Source organism: Numenius arquata, chromosome 29 (assembly GCF_964106895.1).
Source record: "Numenius arquata chromosome 29, bNumArq3.hap1.1, whole genome shotgun sequence".
In the NCBI taxonomy this organism is placed as follows: Eukaryota; Metazoa; Chordata; class Aves; order Charadriiformes; family Scolopacidae; genus Numenius; species Numenius arquata.
Genome location: NC_133604.1, coordinates 2,162,097 through 2,180,363, shown reverse-complemented (window position 1 = coordinate 2,180,363; position 18,267 = coordinate 2,162,097). Strand labels below are relative to the sequence as shown.

Here is an 18,267-nt window from a genome sequence, read left to right as displayed (position 1 = left end):
TCTCACCTCGGGACTCACCCATGCTACATGGACCCCCTGGGGACAATGGCAGGGCAGGGAGATGTAACACATGAACAGTGCAGGCAGCCCAGCAGGGCATTGCCACCTCACAGCACAGGACCCAGCCAAGGGATCCCGATCCCATACAGCCCCCATCAGCACAGCGCCCCCAGCAGGGCTGGGAAGCCAGCACAGGCCAGCTCAGCCAGGATACACCCTTTCCCTCAGGACACCCCTCCCTAGGTCACCACGAGGCAGATTGTGCCAGAACAATGAACAAGGCAAGAGTGGAAAGAGTAATTTTAATGAACAGCACCATAGTGTAAGGAGTAGAAGAGACAAGGCACTAATATTCCTCCCCCTCTTCATCACCCTCCACACTGTCAGCCCCCACCTCCTCATAATCCTTCTCCAGGGCGGCCATGTCCTCCCGGGCCTCCGAGAACTCCCCCTCCTCCATGCCCTCCCCCACATACCAGTGCACAAACGCCCGCTTGGCATACATCAGGTCAAACTTGTGATCCAGGCGGGCCCAGGCCTCAGCGATGGCTGTGGTGTTGCTCAGCATGCACACAGCACGCTGCACCTTGGCCAGGTCTCCCCCGGGCACCACTGTGGGTGGCTGGTAGTTGATGCCCACCTTGAAACCCGTGGGGCACCAGTCCACAAACTGGATGGTGCGCTTGGTCTTGATGGTGGCAATGGCAGCGTTGACATCCTTGGGCACCACGTCCCCGCGGTACAGCAGGCAGCACGCCATGTACTTGCCATGCCGCAGGTCACACTTCACCATCTGGTTGGCTGGCTCAAAGCAGGCATTGGTGATCTCGGCCACTGTCAGTTGCTCATGGTAAGCCTTCTCGGCCGAGATGACAGGGGCGTACGTGGCCAGCGGGAAGTGGATGCGGGGGTACGGCACCAGGTTGGTCTGGAACTCCGTCAGGTCAACATTCAGGGCCCCATCGAAGCGCAGGGAGGCCGTGATGGAGGACACGATCTGACCTATCAGCCTATTGAGGTTGGTGTAGGTGGGCCTCTCGATGTCCAGGTTGCGGCGGCAGATGTCGTAGATGGCCTCGTTGTCCACCATGAAGGCGCAGTCGGAGTGCTCCAGGGTGGTGTGGGTGGTGAGGATGGAGTTGTAGGGCTCCACCACAGCTGTGGAGACCTGTGGGGCTGGGTAGATGGAGAACTCCAGCTTGGACTTCTTGCCGTAGTCGACGGAGAGGCGCTCCATGAGCAGGGAGGTGAAGCCAGAGCCGGTGCCACCCCCAAAGCTGTGGAAGACCAGGAAGCCCTGCAGCCCCGTGCACTGGTCAGCCTGTTGGGAGAGTCCCCAGCGGGGTCCAGAGCAGATCAGCCATGGCTTCACACCCTCGTCCTCCCCAGGATGGGTGCAGCAGGAGCCACTCATCCCACGCAAGCCTGTGGGCAGCCAGCTCAGCCTTTGATGTGCCGGAAGCTCCCAGAGCAGAGCCAGTGGCACAGCAGGTCCAGCCAGCCCCGGCGCCAGCCCCAGTGTGGGAACCAGAGGTTCAAAGAGCTCGGGCAGCCACACCAGTCAGACCAGTGCTGCACCAGCACCCAAACCAGGGCTTCATGTGTCCCCCTATCCCAGGAATGGGGCTTCCCATCCTCCTCCCCACAGCTGAGCTTGGCACCCAGCCGGGACAGGGCTGGGCTGCCCCCAGGGAAGGTGTGTCCCTTGTGGGCACTGGGGACAGCCCAAAATTATCACACACACCCTGGGGCAGCAGGTCCCTCCTGGGGCAGCTCCACCTTCTGTCCTTGAGCTGATGCAGCCCAAAGTGCTGACAGGGGGAGAAGGACCTCCTGATCACCTCCCCGGCAAATCCCAAGTCCCTTTGTTCCCAGCCACCCCCTGGGGTGACCTGTGAGACCCCATGGAATGCTCACCAGCTTGCGGATGCGGTCGAGGACCAGGTCGATGATCTCCTTCCCAATGGTGTAGTGCCCACGGGCGTAGTTGTTGGCCGCATCCTCCTTGCCCGTGATCAGCTGCTCGGGGTGGAAGAGCTGCCGGTACGTCCCCGTGCGCACCTCATCTGTGGGGATAGAGAGCCCATTAGCATCCAGCATCCCATTAACACCACCCACCCCGCGGCCCCCCCACACTCACCGATCACCGTGGGCTCCAGGTCCACAAAGACGGCCCGGGGTACATGCTTGCCGGCCCCCGTCTCGCTGAAGAAGGTGTTGAAGGAGTCGTCCCCCCCACCAATGGTCTTGTCGCTGGGCATCTGCCCATCGGGCTGGATGCCGTGCTCCAGGCAGTACAGCTCCCAGCAGGCGTTGCCGATCTGCACACCCGCTTGGCCCACATGGATGGAGATGCACTCGCGCTGCGGGGGCAGAACATGTTGCCGTGTCACCCCCAGGATCCCCCCTTTGTGCACGTGTGCCCCCCAGCTACAGCACCCACCCAGGATGGGCTGGCACTGAGCTGGGAAGGGCCAGTCCCCAGGGCTGGATGGAGCCAGCTCATCCCAGGGGCCCAATCCTTCCTGGATGCACCCTATTGTTCTGGTTCCTGGCAGGCACTGAGTGCTGCAGGGGGGGTGCTCAGCTCCAGGGGTCTCATGCTGCCCCCCTCAAGGGACCTGGGACCCTGCCCACTGTGGGATGGGGAGCTCAGTACCAGGGGCTCATCTGGCCCCAAGGGACACTCTTCCCCCCGCCTTGGGTGCACCCCTGGGCCCTTGGAACCCTCCTTTTCTCCCCCAGCCCTTGCACAGTACCAAGCTGTCCCAGCCCCATCACCAGCCCTGACCCACAGGGATGGGTGCCTGCCAGCAGCCCCCCCACCTCCACTCGGGGCAGAAGCAAACTCCCAAGAGTTGGGATGAGTTTCCCTGTCGTGGCCGCTGCCGGTCATGCCCAGGCCAGGGTGAGAGTAGAGGCGGCCCCTGCCATCACCACCGGGACCCACTTCCACCCGCGCTCCCTGTTCCCAGGGAGGGGGCAGCAGTAGGGTCACCCCGGCACCCCCACACCCCCCCTCGGGACAGGACCCCCACCAGTTTGGAGAGTCCCCGAGGGGGGGGGGCTGTGAGGACGTGTCCATGACCCTCGTGGGAGCCCGGGACACGCGGTGCGCCCCAGCATGTCCCCATGCGGAGAGGCAGGGACCCCGGGGGGGAGCGGCAGAGCTCGGGGGTGGGAGCAGCGAACCCCAGCCGGGGGAGAAATACGGCTCTGGAACACCCCCCCCAGGGGCACACAGGGCCCAGCGCCTCCCCACCCCGGGGCCGTGCGAGTGCTCGGCAGCCCCGTGGGGGGGTCCTGGACACGCGAGGAGCCGTCATCTACCGGACCGCAGCCCAGGGTACAGGGGGACCCGGTACCCCCCACCCCTCAGCCCCGCGTGCTGCCTCGAGGGGGTCCCACACCCCCTGGCGATGTCCCCACAGCCCCGGGCCCTCACCATAGCCGCTCACTGCCCGAACCCTTACGGAGCCGCTGATAGGGGAGGCGGGGGGCAGGCATCCCGGCCCCCCTCCGTGTTATACCCCGGGGGGGGCGGGGCACCGCCTTTCCCCGCCCCCCCGGGCCACGCGGGCCCGCCAGCCACGCCCCCGGCGCCGGTCACGCCTTCGCCGCCACGCCTCGATTCCGATTGGCCGGTTCGAAAGTCGGCGAGCGTGTGTAGGCGGTGACGTCAGTGGAGGGGAATGTGGAGGGTGGGAGGCGGGGCGAGGGGCAGGAGGGACGGGGAAGTTCTGAGGCGGGGGGGGAGGGGGGGACAGGAGGGGCCGGGTCGGGGGGCAGGCTGCGACTGGGGGGAGCAGAAAGGGTCGGAGCGCAGCGGGGCAGCATTAGGCGTGGGGGGGCATTACGGGGGCAGCAGATCTGGGGGGGCATTAGGTGTGGGGAGGCATTAGGGGGCCATTAGGGACAGCGGGGCTAGGGGGCATTGGGGGGGCATTAGGGTCGGGGGCCCAGCACTGGGCAAGGGGGGCTCTTCGCTCCCCGGCTGCAGCCCCAGGCCCGGGCTCTGCCCAGGCAGCACCACGGCCCAGCCTGGGCTGGGGGCCACGGGGGTCAAGCTGTCCCCATCCCCGTACTGGTCCCCGTGCCGGTTTTGGTCCCGGTCCCGTGGGAAGCCCCGCGAGCGCCCGCCACACCGGCTCCTGCGCCCAGCTGCTGCCCCTGTTCCCCTGCCAGCCCCTGGGGCAACTCCTCGGGGAAACCCATGCAGGGGCGGTTCCTGTGGGGTAGGACGGATGGGGCGGGGGGGGGGGCACCCCACACTCATCCCCTGGGAGCAGTGCCCTGCTCCCCTTCCCCCTCCGGCCCTGGTCTGGGGTGAGCACGCGTCAGGGTCACATTGCCAGGGCCAGAGATGGGTTTGGGGACGGCTCGGGGACACAGGCAGCCCCGGAGACTCCCACGCCGGGCTTCAAACCTCACCCTGCAGTGGGGTCACGCTCTTGGGGGGGGGTGTGTCCCAGCAAAGGGACCCTGTCCTGTGCAGAGCTGGTCTGCAGAGAGCTGAGGGTGGGGGGACCAGGGCATCCCCAGGGGAGCAGCCACAGCAACGCCCCTCCTGCCCTGGCACAGCTGAGAGCAGCGTGTCCCTGTGGGTCCACTGTGTCCCCCCCGTGCTCCCCTGGGGGTCTCTGTGCATCCCCGCCCCAAGGCTGCACCCGGCCCCCCGCTGCAGAGCACCGTGCACAACAGCTGAGCCGGGGCCCCCGGGTACTCCCAGTGTCCCCCCACTCCCTGGGCATCCCCCGTGTCCCCCTCACTCCCCGGGCTCCCCAGTGTCCCCCCACTCCCTGGGCACATCCTCAGTGCTGGCACCTGCCTGGGTTGGCGTGGCTGCTGTCCCCGTGACACCCACTCCTTGAGCCACCGATGCCACTGCAGCCCCCCTCACACACACACCCCGACTCCGGGGCCCTGCTGGGGGTCGGGGTGTGCTTTGGGGGGGATGGGAGGAGCGGGGGTCCCCCGACAGCGGGGTCTCTCCCGCCTCATCCCCGCCGCCGCCCTGCTCCTTTATCCCTGGCTTTGCCGCAATGCGGTGCTGCCCCGCCAGCGCCGAGAGATGCTGGAGCCCGCTCTCCACGGCCAGCACGGCCACAGCTCCCTGAACCCCCCGGCTGCCTCCCCCGCGCCTTGTCCTGCCCCCCGTCACCCTCCCCTCCCCCGTGTCGCCCCTCCCTGGGGCTGAGCTTCCCTTTTGTTGCTCCCGCAGCGCCGGGAGGGAGCGGCGGCTGGGGGGGAGGGGACACACCCTGGCTGCAGGGACACGCAGTGACACCCCCCCCCGCTCCCTCCCATGCGGATGGGGTCACCCTCTGCCCCCAGCACCGTGGATCGGGGGTCCCTCACCCTGACCTTCGAAGAGGGGGCTGCAGGTTCAGGGATGGACAGGGACTGGTGCCAACGCTTCTGCCGTGCCCCTCCAGTCCCCAAGTCCCACCCCGAGCCAGTCGGGGGACAGCAGGGCCCATCTGCTGCCCCCCACCGTACCGGGGCCTCATCCTGCACCCCAGCAAGGAGCAGCCCCCGCCCCCGAGCTGGCCTGTCTCTCCGTTTCAATGAACCCGTCACATCGATGGTGGCAGGGGACAGACAGACAGACAGTGCTCTCATGCCGCATTCTGCAGGAAAACAGGTTAAAAATAGCAGCAGCTGTTGTCCAGGATGTTGCCCCCTCCCCAAGAGCTGCAACAGCCCCCGATGAGGCTGGGACTCCCTAATCTCTGGGGACAGATGTGTCTTGGCAGGGGGTGCGAGGCCACCAGTGAGGGGACCCCAGGAAGGGCTCAAACTGGGAGGGGGGGCGGAGCTGGAAACCTTGGCCGTGAGGCAGCAGCCAGGAAATCAGCCCATGATGGGATGGGCTGTGCTGCCAGAGGGGAACGGAGACACCAGCTCTTGGAGCCCCCTGAGATGCCCAGGCTGGGGGGGAGGCAGCCATGGGCAGGGTTGGGGGCTCTGCATGGCTGGCGGCGACCCCGAGGGGAGCCAACAGCCTGTCTTGCTTGGTGGTGCCTGGGCAGTAGAGATGGCAGAGTGGGTCAGCAACCGTCACCAGGAGCTGCCGCGTTGCTACCAACAGTCAACACAGCACGGGCGGCTGGGAAGGGCTAGGGGGGGCTGGGAGCTGGGGGGTGGCTGGGACCTTGGCCAGACCCACACACACACACACCCCCCGGCGCACACTGGGGCTGGACGTAGGGGGGTCCGGGGCTGGTGACTGCCATGGCAGGATGCAGTGGGGCTGGTCATTGGGGGACCCCAGGGTCTGTGTACCAACCCCCCCCCAGCACAGCAGAGTGGGGTCAGGCACTGGGGGCCCCAGGGATGGTGCCCCCCCAACAAGCACAGCAGGGCTGGGCAGCGGGGAGACCCCAGCCTTGTTCCCACACACACACACACACACACACGGCCAGGCCACAGGAGGGATTTTGGGGAAGGGGATTGCAAGGCGGGGGGGGGTGGGGTGTCCCAGCCTGCCTCCTAGCAACCAGTCTCCTAGCAACCCCGCCACCACGGCTGGTTGCCTGGCAGCGACTGGCGCAGGGACAAGTGGCTTTCCATACCTAACGAGATGGGAAGGGGCTGGGGGGGACGACAACACCCCCAGCACCCAGGGCCCCTCATCCTACACCCTGCATCACCTGGAGGGGCTGCGCCCCTTGCCACCACACAGGGCACCCCCTGCCCACAGCTCAGGGGATGGGATGGGTGGTGACCCCCTCAGCATGGAGATAGGTCCTCGAGGTGGGGGCTGCTGTGAGACCCCACACACCCCAGGCCCTGGGGACGCCCTGGGGACACCCTGCCAGGCCCCACGCTGATGCTGAGGGCTCAGTGCCATGGGGAGACAAAGGCAGGAGAAGTTTCCCACACAAAGACCGACCCACCGTGGGGCTGGGAACTGGGGACTGAGCCACTTTGGGGCCAGGGTCCCCCTAAACACCCGTTGGCAACAGGGACTGGCCCGGTGGAAGCCAAATCTGCTGCTTGGTGCAGCCAGAGCTGCCTGGTCCTTTGTTCTAGCAGGCAATGCCCAAATCCCGGCCCCTCTTTGTCTGCAGCCCTGCAGCCCCAGGGAAGCCAAGCCCCACTTCTTCCCTGCTCCCACCACACTTCAGCAGTACCCCAAAAGCACTGGGCTGGCAGAGCATAGGGTTGGTGGCAGGGCCATGGGGCTGGCGGCAGGGACATGGGACTGGCAGCGGGGCCATGGGGCTGGCGGTGGGGACGTGGGAACCTGGAGCTGCCCAGGAATCCGGATAACATGGGAAATGCTGAGAAAAATGTGATTTCTCACAAAGGCAGGGGGCAATCCTGGCAGCTCCACCTGCGGCAGCTGGGGCCAGCCTGCATGTGCCGCATGTGGTCACCCCTCTGCAGGGACTGAGCCCCTCAGAGCCCCCTGCTTCAGGGGGGGCAACCCCCAGCCCCCGCCCCCAGCCACTGTGGGCTTTGCAGGGACAAATGGGAGGGGAAACTCCCCTCCTGAGGAGGGGGAACCCCCCAGGGCCACAGGGGCGGTGGCTCAGGGGTGCCGTGCAGGGGCTGCAGCAGATGGAGGGGTGGCTGGGGGACACGTGCCCCGGTGTCCCAGCTGTGTCCCAACCACCGGCTGCCGCAGAGCATCTGTCACTCGGTCCGGGCCCCCCAGCCTCCAGAACTGCACTGGGAGCCACCTCGGGGCTTTGTCTCCTGTGTCCCCCTGCTGTCTCTGGCCCCCCTGCCCTACTCATCTCCAGCTGCCCTGGGGGAAGAGGCTTTCTCCCCCTGGTTGGGCCCCGTGGGACTGGTTTCTGCTGCCTGAGCAGACAAAGAGGTGCTGGAAGTGACGGGGCACAGCCGGGAAAGGGCCAGCCTGCAGCCAGGACAGGCACCGGGCCATGATGGGGACGGGGGCCAAGACATGGCTGAGAACCAGGGCACTGGGGCATGGCCAGGCATGGGGACAGTGTCCCAGAGATGGGGACAGGGATGTGGCAAGAGATGGGGACCAGGGCGTGGCTGGCGATATGGACAGGGATGTGGCTGGGGATGAGGACCATAGTGCGGCTGAGGATGGGGACAGGGGCATAACTGGGAACCAGCGGCCAGACAGGGGGATGGTGGCACAGCTGGTGATGGGGACCAGGGCGTGGCTGGGAATGCGGACCAGTGTATGACTGGGGATGGGGACAGGGACGTGGCTGGGAACCACGGCACTGGGGCATGGCCAGAGTGGGGACGGTGGCACAACTGGGGATGGGGACCAGGACGTGGCCGGGAACAGTGGCTTTGCCAAGAACGGGGACCAGGGCACAGCAGGGACACGGCTGAGGCCAAAGACATGGCCGGGGCCGGGGCCCAGACGACAGCGGGCAGAAACCGGCAGCGAGGCCGGTCGGTGGCCGCCGCAGCCCCCGACCCCCCCGCTCCGCCCGGCCTTTGTCTGCGGCCCCGGGGGGGGGCATTACCTCATCCCGCCCCGCGCCAATGGCCGCCGTCGCCACCGCCCCCGGCCCCGCCGCCCGCCCCGCCCCGCCGGGCCTATAAAGCCCCGCACCGAGCCCCGCGCTCCACCGCGCCTCTTACATCGACCGCCTCAGCGTCGGGCTGTGAGACCGCCCCGGATCGACCGCCGCCATGGTGAGAAAGGGGGGGTCCGGGTGGGTGCCGCTGTTGTCCCCATTGTCCTCCCATCCCCTCAGTCCTGTCCGTTCCACCCGCCCGGGATAAGCGGAATGGGGCTCTCGGCCCCGGAGTTGAGCCCGTACCGGGTGTGGCTCACGTTAAACCGGGCAGGAGGGGTCGTCCGGGACATAGCATCGAGTGTGGCTCCCGTTAAATGGGGCTGGATGCGTCCCCCTGCTTTCCCAGGGACGGAGCCCCAAACCCGCACCGGGCGTGGCTCCTGTTAAACCGAGCAGGATGGGGCCCTGCGACCGAGCCCCGAGCCCGCACCGGGCTCGATGTGTATTAAATTGGGCAGGACGGGTCCCCGGTGCTAAGCCCTGAGCCTGTATTGGGTGTGGCACCGGCTCAATGACGCAGGATCGCCCCCCCCCCCCCCCTTTCCCGGTACCGAGCTGCTGTTCTGCATTGGGCGTGGCTCCCATTAAACTGGGCAGGACAGACAGACAGACAGACACACACACCCCCCCGGCGCTGAGCCCCCAGCCTGCACTGGGCGTGGCCCTGGTTTAACGGTGCAGAATGGGTCCCCCGATGTGGGGTTTGGCACGGGTGCAGTGGGGCAAGCAGGCCAGGATGGGGTCCCCTGGCGCTGAACACCCCTGCATCGGAGGATGAGGCAGGGCAGGATGAGGACCCCCCCCCAGTCCCGCACTCAGTAGGGACTTAAGTGGCCAGGATGAGCCCCTAGTGCTGAGCACCCCCAGCAGGGTGTTGCTGTGTCTCAAGAGGGTGGGTAGGGCAGGTTGGGACCCCTGGGGCTTGCCCTGGGTGTGGCCCTAGTCCCTTGGGCCAGGGCTACTGAGCTCCCCATCCCACAGTGGGCAGGGTCCCAGGTCCCTTGAGGGGGGCAACATGAGACCCCTGGAGCTGAGCACCCCCCCTGCAGCACTCAGTGCCTGCCAGGAACCAGAACAATAGGGTGCATCCAGGAAGGATTGGGCCCCTGGGATGAGCTGGCTCCATCCAGCCCTGGGGACTGGCCCTTCCCAGCTCAGTGCCAGCCCATCCTGGGTGGGTGCTGTAGCTGGGGGGCACACGTGCACAAAGGGGGGATCCTGGGGGTGACACGGCAACATGTTCTGCCCCCGCAGCGCGAGTGCATCTCCATCCATGTGGGCCAAGCGGGTGTGCAGATCGGCAACGCCTGCTGGGAGCTGTACTGCCTGGAGCACGGCATCCAGCCCGATGGGCAGATGCCCAGCGACAAGACCATTGGCGGGGGGGACGACTCCTTCAACACCTTCTTCAGCGAGACGGGGGCCGGCAAGCATGTACCCCGGGCCGTCTTTGTGGACCTGGAGCCCACGGTGATCGGTGAGTGTGGGGGGGCCGCGGGGTGGGTGGTGTTAATGGGATGCTGGATGCTAATGGGCTCTCTATCCCCACAGATGAGGTGCGCACGGGGACGTACCGGCAGCTCTTCCACCCCGAGCAGCTGATCACGGGCAAGGAGGATGCGGCCAACAACTACGCCCGTGGGCACTACACCATTGGGAAGGAGATCATCGACCTGGTCCTTGACCGCATCCGCAAGCTGGTAGGGATGGGAGGGGCTCAGGGGTGGTGAGACGAGGACAAAGACTCAGTTCTCAGTCTCACCCTCCCCCCTGGAGTAGTCAGGCTGGGTTTAGATTTAATATATTAATTAATGTTAATCCTGTTCTGCAGCAGCTGCCATTGGCCAGCAGTGGGACGTGGTGCCGCTGGGGTGTTGGAGCCGCTCCACAGCGCCGCAGCCTGCAGGCACTGGCGGTGCTGAGCTGTGCAATTCCCTCTTTGTTCCTGCTTGGCTCTTGCCACAGCTGAGTCCAGCTGCACGCAGCTGGGGACAGCATCCCAGTGACTGCGCAGAGGGTGGCAGCTCCAACCAGCCCATCCTGGAGCTGTGCGGCTGTGCCAGGGCTAGCGATTTGCCAACTCTGCGGTGCCCAAACCCCATCCCTAAACCTGTCCCTATTCTGCTCCCAAGCAGGTGGCAGCCGGCCCTCCATGAGGTGCTTCTGGCCAGTCTCCCACCCTGGTGGCCAAGGGGCTTCCCTGAGGGATTCAGCTAGGAGTCAGTGTCGGACAGATGAAGTCAGGGCCACCCTGTCACCTATCCCAGTGGCTCCTGCTCTGCTGCTGGAAATCCCCCAGATGTCCTCATGAGGCCACAGAGAGGAAGGAGCAACTTCTACTGCTGCCCAGACTAAACATGCCCCCCCCCCCCCCCCCCTTGTCTCTTCTTGCTAGGCTGACCAGTGCACGGGGCTGCAGGGCTTCCTGGTCTTCCACAGCTTTGGGGGTGGCACCGGCTCTGGCTTCACCTCCCTGCTCATGGAGCGCCTCTCCGTCGACTACGGCAAGAAGTCCAAGCTGGAGTTCTCCATCTACCCAGCCCCACAGGTCTCCACAGCTGTGGTGGAGCCCTACAACTCCATCCTCACCACCCACACCACCCTGGAGCACTCCGACTGTGCCTTCATGGTGGACAACGAGGCCATCTACGACATCTGCCGCCGCAACCTGGACATCGAGAGGCCCACCTACACCAACCTCAATAGGCTGATAGGTCAGATCGTGTCCTCCATCACGGCCTCCCTGCGCTTCGATGGGGCCCTGAATGTTGACCTGACGGAGTTCCAGACCAACCTGGTGCCGTACCCCCGCATCCACTTCCCGCTGGCCACGTACGCCCCTGTCATCTCGGCCGAGAAGGCTTACCATGAGCAGCTCTCAGTGGCCGAGATCACCAATGCCTGCTTTGAGCCAGCCAACCAGATGGTGAAGTGTGACCCGCGGCATGGCAAGTACATGGCGTGCTGCCTGCTGTACCGCGGGGACGTGGTGCCCAAGGATGTCAACGCTGCCATTGCCACCATCAAGACCAAGCGCACCATCCAGTTTGTGGACTGGTGCCCCACGGGTTTCAAGGTGGGCATCAACTACCAGCCACCCACAGTGGTGCCCGGGGGAGACCTGGCCAAGGTGCAGCGTGCTGTGTGCATGCTGAGCAACACCACAGCCATCGCTGAGGCCTGGGCCCGCCTGGATCACAAGTTTGACCTGATGTATGCCAAGCGGGCGTTTGTGCACTGGTATGTGGGGGAGGGCATGGAGGAGGGGGAGTTCTCGGAGGCCCGGGAGGACATGGCCGCCCTGGAGAAGGATTATGAGGAGGTGGGGGTGGATTCAGTGGAAGGGGAGGGAGAGGAGGAAGGGGAGGAATACTAAACTCTCACAAGGGTGCTGCTCTTACAGGGAATATAACCTAGTTGAAGACCCTCTGTGGGTCTGTAGCAGTGTGTGTGCCTCGGTCTGTTCTGTCCAATGGTCTGTGCTTCAATGGAAAAGTCTGTTACGGACCCACCCGTCCTCTCCTGTGGGTCTAAATAAAAAGCATTCCCTGTCTTACCTCCTGGCTCTGCTGTCTTTACTCTGTGGTGATGTCCCTTGCTGGGTTTGGACACTGTCCCTGGCAATGTATGGCCACGGGGGCCCTGTCTGCACCCAGGTCCCTGCGAGTATGATTTGGGTTGTACTGAGCCCAGCACCCTGCAGCCAAACCAGCCCTGAGCTCCCCAAACCTGTCCTCCCTCCCTGTCCTGCTGCTGGGCTGCCCCCAGGCTGGGTAATGTGTCCCCCCCCCCCCCATTGTGCCATGGCCCTGTACCAGGGGCTGGGGATTCTTGGCTTTTCTTAGGACCAGGAGCCAAGTGAGCACATGGGGGGTGCTTCACCTCTCCTGGGTGGCTGGGGATCTCTGAATCCTGGTTCCAGTTTTCAAGAGGCCTGGGTGGGTCTCTGCTGAGCCTGGGCAGGGGAGGGGCTGCACTGGGGAGGGGGGAGAGTCCTGCTGCCCCCCATGAGTGGGAGCACTGGGGCTACAGAGCTTCAGTCCCCAGTGGGCTCAAAGTGGCCCCCTTCATCCTGCTGCTGGGTGTCCGTGGATGTCTTCCCCCTCTCCCCCGGGGTGTTAAGGGATGGGTGGGTGCCTTCCCTTCTCCCCTTCCCCCCCCCCCCCCCCATCCATGGTGTGTCCTAAAGTCCCTCTGTTTCCTCCTGCAGGGAACAGGGGTGGTCCCAGCTGTGCTGGTCACGGCAGCCCCGGTCACTGGAAGGGGGGCAGCCACTCCCCCAGCTCTGCCCGGGCACCGGGGGAGCCAGGCCTCGCTGTCCGTGCATTTCCCCCCCCCCCCCCGCCATAGCTGATGGCTCCGGCCAGGGATAAATAATGAAAGGGAAGTTGAACGCGGAGTGAAACTCGAGCGGATGCTGCAGCGAGAAGCAGAGTGTGCGGGGGGTGGGGGCGGGAGGACAAAGAGGGGGACGATGGACGCCCCCGGGGGCTTCCGCGCCAGCAACAACAGCTCCCAACGGGCAGAGCTGGGAGCGGCTCTTCCCCTGCCGGTGCTGGTCGCCACGTTGGCAGGGCTGGGAGCCGAGCTAGCCCCAAGCGCCGGCCGAGTGCCTCCCCCGCCCCGAAAGCAGGAGCCCAGTACGACCGGGGAGAGCCGGGGGGGTGGGGAGAAAACTCTTCTCCCGGCGGGGGCGGGGGCGGCGGAGCGGCCATGCGGCAGCGGCGCGAGGCAAATGGCGGGAGCCACGTCACCCGCTGCAATGCGGCGGTGGCGGGGGATGGCCCCGGCGGGGCGGGGGGGAGACACGGACGCGGGGGAAGGGGGTCGGGGGGTGGCCGGCAGCGGGTGGTGGCGAAGGGGCCGCTGGGTTGTCCGCAAAGCTCCGGGCAAAACGGGAAGGCGGATTATCGGGAGCAAATAGCTCCGGGGATTAGATGGGGGTTGGTGCCGGCCCCGACCCCCCCCCCTCGGCCCCGCAGCCGGGCGGGGAGCTGCACCGAGATAAGGCGCCCGGGGGAGGGGGGGCACGGTGACGGTGGGACCTCAGGACGTTCCCCATTTGGTGGTCCCCAGGACCGGCGAGGGGTCCCAGGGCCAGCCGGGGGACCGCCTGGTTTGGAGAGGGGCGGGGGGGTGTCACGCTGGGAGACAGGGCCGCGGTGCTGCGGGCACGGCTGAGATAAAGCCCACTGACACGCGCCCCCCGGCAAATCGAGCGGGGTCTGCCCCTTCGCCGGTGCAGATAGGGCGGTGTGCGGGGGCACGGCGTCCCCATCACGGCAGGATTCAGGGCTGCGGGAGCCGCTCGCAAATGAGCCGCGGGTCGGGGGGTGATGGGGGAAGGGGGCGGCCTCCCCAGGCTGCAGATGGGCTGGGAGGGGCCCCTGGGGTGCAGATGGGCCGCTGCGGGGGGGACGACAGTGCAGATGGCCTGGGGGCGCGGCGGCGGGGTCCGGCCGGAAAAGCCGATTAACGGCGGCGGGGGGGAAGGGAGGGGAGCTCCGGGCGCGGCAGCATGTGCTGGCCCCCTCCCCCCCCCCCCCCCATGTCGCAGTTTTCCTCTGCAGCGGAGCCACACCGGGCGGGGGGGCACGGCCGTTCCCGCCCCCCCTCCCCCACCCCCAGCGGCAAACGCAGTGACGGTGGGGCTGAGGGCCGCGGGGCGAGGGGTCAGGCTACCCGGTACATCCCCCGCACCCCGGGCGGGCGCTGCACCCCGCGCCGGGGGGGACGGGGGGGGGCAAAGCCCCGCAGCGCCTGCCCGGCAGCGGGGCGGGGGGCAGGGCGCGCCACGCGTCGCAGCCAATCCGGGGTGGAAAGTGCAGGGATGGGCGGGCGCAGTGGCCAATAGGGTCGCGGGGCGGGGGCACACGGCCCAACCCCCCCCGCCAGTATATAGAGGGGCGCCCGGGGGCGGTGGCAGCCTGGTACTTGCGTCGATTCCTTGCTTGTCGGGACGAGTAACCGAGCCGCAGCCATGGTAAGGGGGGGGGGGGGGGGGGGACACGACATCGCATCGCATCGCAAAATAGAGGGGGCGCTGGGAAACGAGGGGCGGCGGTGGAAGGCTGGAGCTGGGGGGTGCGGGGATGGGTAGGAGGGGATGGGGAAAGACGGGGGGGAGTAGAGACTGGGGCGAGGGCGGGGAACAGGGATTGGGGGGTGTATGGCAGACCGGGGACTGGGGGGGGGAACAACGGGGAAGGGCAGACCAGGGACTGGGGGGGGGGGGTAGTGGGGGCGTCAGGGCAGGGGCTAAGGGCTTACCACGGGGGTCAGAACAGGGGATGTTAGAGCAGAGCAGGGGATGGGGGGAAAAGAGAAGAGGGGAAGCACCGCGGGGGGGGCGCCACAGCACCCCTGGGGGGCAGCACGTGGTCCTGGGCAGCCCCCCCCAGGCGGGGGCGGGGCTGGGGCTCTGCCCCGCTTTCGGCGCCCTGCCCCGACCGTTACCCTTCCCGCGCGCGGGAAGGCGCGGGGCGGGGGCAAACCCTCACCCTCTCGCAAAGGGCACAGCCCCCACCCCCATCACCAGTTCCACCCCCATCACCAGTTCCACCCCAATACAGCCCTGAACCCGCACCTCCCGCGTCCCACCCCATGGAGCTAATTCTGCTTCGTGGGTCCTCGGGGAGCCCGCATGGGCCCCATCCCTCCCACTCGAAACCCCCCCGGGGCTCTCCTCCCCCCGGGCGGCAGGAATGCGCGGGAGCAGGTGGTACGGTGGAGGGTGTGGCCCGGGAATGTTCTGGACCCCGGCGAGGGGGTGGATGGAGCAGAGGGACCCCCCCATCAGCCGGGGGGTGATGCCATCGACCCTCCCCGGTGGCTTTGGGTCGTCTGGTGCAGTCACATCCCCACTGCTGCACCGTGTGCTTCCTCTTCCTCCTGCACTTCCTCCTCCTGCAGCGCAGCCTCGCCCTCCCCATGCTGCAGGATGGTAAAATGTCTTCCCTGCGCACCATTTGGAGGTGGATGGAGGGCTGATGTGGGGTGGGGTTACCCCCAGTACCATGCTAAGTAGTGGCACTGGTCTGTCCCCAAACACATCCCATCCCACACACATTTCCCTCCCTCCTGGGGTGAGCTCGGCTCCTAGGCTGCCCCTGCACAGCTCAGCCAGAGGTTTGGGGTGCTGGGGGGGGGCTCTGGCTGGCAGAGCAGGGGCACAACTGGTGCTAGGGTGGGGGCTGCTCCTAGCCTGACCCCATGTCCCTCTGTGTCCCCGCAGCGCGAGTGCATCTCCATCCATGTGGGCCAAGCGGGTGTGCAGATCGGCAACGCCTGCTGGGAGCTGTACTGCCTGGAGCACGGCATCCAGCCCGATGGGCAGATGCCCAGCGACAAGACCATTGGCGGGGGGGACGACTCCTTCAACACCTTCTTCAGCGAGACGGGGGCCGGCAAGCATGTACCCCGGGCCGTCTTTGTGGACCTGGAGCCCACGGTGATCGGTGAGTGTGGGGGGGCCGCGGGGTGGGTGGTGTTAATGGGATGCTGGATGCTAATGGGCTCTCTATCCCCACAGATGAGGTGCGCACGGGGACGTACCGGCAGCTCTTCCACCCCGAGCAGCTGATCACGGGCAAGGAGGATGCGGCCAACAACTACGCCCGTGGGCACTACACCATTGGGAAGGAGATCATCGACCTGGTCCTCGACCGCATCCGCAAGCTGGTGGGTACAAACCCGTGTGAGGCTGGTGCCACTGCAGCTGGTGGGGGGGAAAAGAGAACCCTCCAGTGGGTTCAGTAATGAGAAGTTGGGTCGGTGTCTGGGTGTATTTTATGGTTCTTGGCACCCTGCACCAGCTTGGGGGCTCCCTGTGGGTTCTGGATCCCATGAGTGGAGGTCAGGAACAGCCCCCTCCCACGGGTTGAACCCCTTTCCTCAGAACCCTGCAAACCCACTGCAGCCACAAACCCAGGACGCGCACCTCAAGGGTGGATTGTACCTGGAGGTGAGATAGGGGCCTGGGGGAGGGTGATTTGATTCTGCCCTTGGGTAAACATTATTTCACCCATTTTTTTTTAGGGTCCTGTGAGGTTTCTCCTAGATCTGGACTCTGATACTTCTTGACCAGCTGCTTAAGAGCAGCGATGACAAGGGTTTAACTCTTGCTGGGGCAGCTCATGAGGATTCCATCTTCCCTGAGGCAGACAGCATGGGTCACGCTGGGTGCAGGCACTTGCAAGGGCTGGCTCCTGGGGCAGGAAGGGGCCAAGTTGTCCCCCAGTCCCTGCGGAAAGGGGCCTCTTCCCCTGACGGCACTTCCCACTGCCTGCCTCTGCCTGTGTCCCCAAGACACTGCTCCCCAAAGGTTCAGGGATCTTGGGGTGAATCTTTGCTGTCCTGGGCGACTTGATAGCAGCTTAAATTCAGAATTACTGAAAAGATGGGTCTTGTTTTCTCATCCCTTCTTCCAGGCTGACCAGTGCACGGGGCTGCAGGGCTTCCTGGTCTTCCACAGCTTTGGGGGTGGCACCGGCTCTGGCTTCACCTCCCTGCTCATGGAGCGCCTCTCCGTCGACTATGGCAAGAAGTCCAAGCTGGAGTTCTCCATCTACCCAGCCCCACAGGTCTCCACAGCTGTGGTGGAGCCCTACAACTCCATCCTCACCACCCACACCACCCTGGAGCACTCCGACTGCGCCTTCATGGTGGACAACGAGGCCATCTACGACATCTGCCGCCGCAACCTGGACATCGAGAGGCCCACCTACACCAACCTCAACCGCCTCATCAGCCAGATCGTGTCCTCCATCACGGCCTCCCTGCGCTTCGATGGGGCCCTGAATGTTGACCTGACGGAGTTCCAGACCAACCTGGTGCCGTACCCCCGCATCCACTTCCCGCTGGCCACGTACGCCCCTGTCATCTCGGCCGAGAAGGCTTACCATGAGCAGCTCTCAGTGGCCGAGATCACCAATGCCTGCTTTGAGCCAGCCAACCAGATGGTGAAGTGTGACCCGCGGCATGGCAAGTACATGGCGTGCTGCCTGCTGTACCGCGGGGACGTGGTGCCCAAGGATGTCAACGCTGCCATTGCCACCATCAAGACCAAGCGGAGCATCCAGTTTGTGGACTGGTGCCCCACGGGTTTCAAGGTGGGCATCAACTACCAGCCACCCACAGTGGTGCCCGGGGGAGACCTGGCCAAGGTGCAGCGCGCTGTGTGCATGCTGAGCAACACCACAGCCATCGCTGAGGCCTGGGCCCGCCTGGATCACAAGTTTGACCTGATGTATGCCAAGCGGGCGTTTGTGCACTGGTATGTGGGGGAGGGCATGGAGGAGGGGGAGTTCTCGGAGGCCCGGGAGGACATGGCCGCCCTGGAGAAGGATTATGAGGAGGTGGGGGTGGATTCAGTGGAAGGGGAGGGAGAGGAGGAAGGGGAGGAATACTAAACGCTGGGTTCCTTCTGTCAGCATGTCCATAAAATATCTGCTTCAATCACTTCAGCTTTCTTGTGCACTGGGTGGGTTCAGCCCTGTGGGCCTGGCTGGAGGGATGCACACTGCTCCGCCTGGGCTCTTGCTCTCTTCAATGTGATCTTGTCGGTTTTCCATGTGTCTGTGAATAAAAGGCTTTAAGAGAAGCTGACATTGTGTCGGTTACAAGCCCTCTGTGTCTGTGCCTGCAGCTCCCCGGGGCTGCCTGGCCCCATCCCGTGGGAACAGAGTGTCCCCATTGTCTCTGCCCAGTGAGATGGCAAGGCTCCTGCCCGGAGCTGGCTCTGGCCAGC

General features: G+C 65.7%; 3 protein-coding genes across 4 annotated transcripts; 2 read left to right on the top strand and 1 right to left on the bottom strand.

The window, feature by feature from the left end:
- Positions 1–288: 288 nt before the first annotated feature.
- LOC141476276 (tubulin alpha-1C chain) lies at positions 289–3,533 on the bottom strand. Its single transcript, XM_074164925.1, has 4 exons — positions 3,446–3,533; positions 2,141–2,363; positions 1,918–2,066; positions 289–1,321 (listed from the first exon to the last, which is right to left on the bottom strand). The coding sequence occupies exons 1-4, from the start codon at positions 3,446–3,448 to the stop codon at positions 347–349; spliced, it is 1,350 nt and encodes a 449-aa protein (XP_074021026.1). The 5' UTR covers positions 3,449–3,533; the 3' UTR covers positions 289–346.
- A 5,031-nt stretch (positions 3,534–8,564) lies between these two features.
- On the top strand, positions 8,565–12,074 carry TUBA1A (tubulin alpha 1a). Its single transcript, XM_074164924.1, has 4 exons — positions 8,565–8,634; positions 9,774–9,996; positions 10,071–10,219; positions 10,915–12,074. Exons 1-4 carry the CDS (start codon positions 8,632–8,634, stop codon positions 11,893–11,895), a joined length of 1,356 nt encoding a protein of 451 aa, XP_074021025.1. The 5' UTR covers positions 8,565–8,631; the 3' UTR covers positions 11,896–12,074.
- Positions 12,075–13,221: 1,147 nt separating this feature from the next.
- On the top strand, positions 13,222–18,140 carry TUBA1B (tubulin alpha 1b). 2 transcript variants are annotated; one of them, XM_074165015.1, is made up of 4 exons: positions 13,222–13,250; positions 15,754–15,976; positions 16,051–16,199; positions 16,949–18,127. In XM_074165015.1, the coding sequence occupies exons 1-4, from the start codon at positions 13,233–13,235 to the stop codon at positions 17,927–17,929; spliced, it is 1,371 nt and encodes a 456-aa protein (XP_074021116.1). In that variant the 5' UTR covers positions 13,222–13,232; the 3' UTR covers positions 17,930–18,127. The 2 variants fall into 2 exon arrangements, with proteins under 2 accessions (XP_074021116.1, XP_074021117.1); XM_074165016.1 differs by lacking the exon at positions 13,222–13,250 and adding an exon at positions 14,444–14,502 and having other exon boundaries at positions 16,949–18,140.
- Positions 18,141–18,267: the final 127 nt, after the last annotated feature.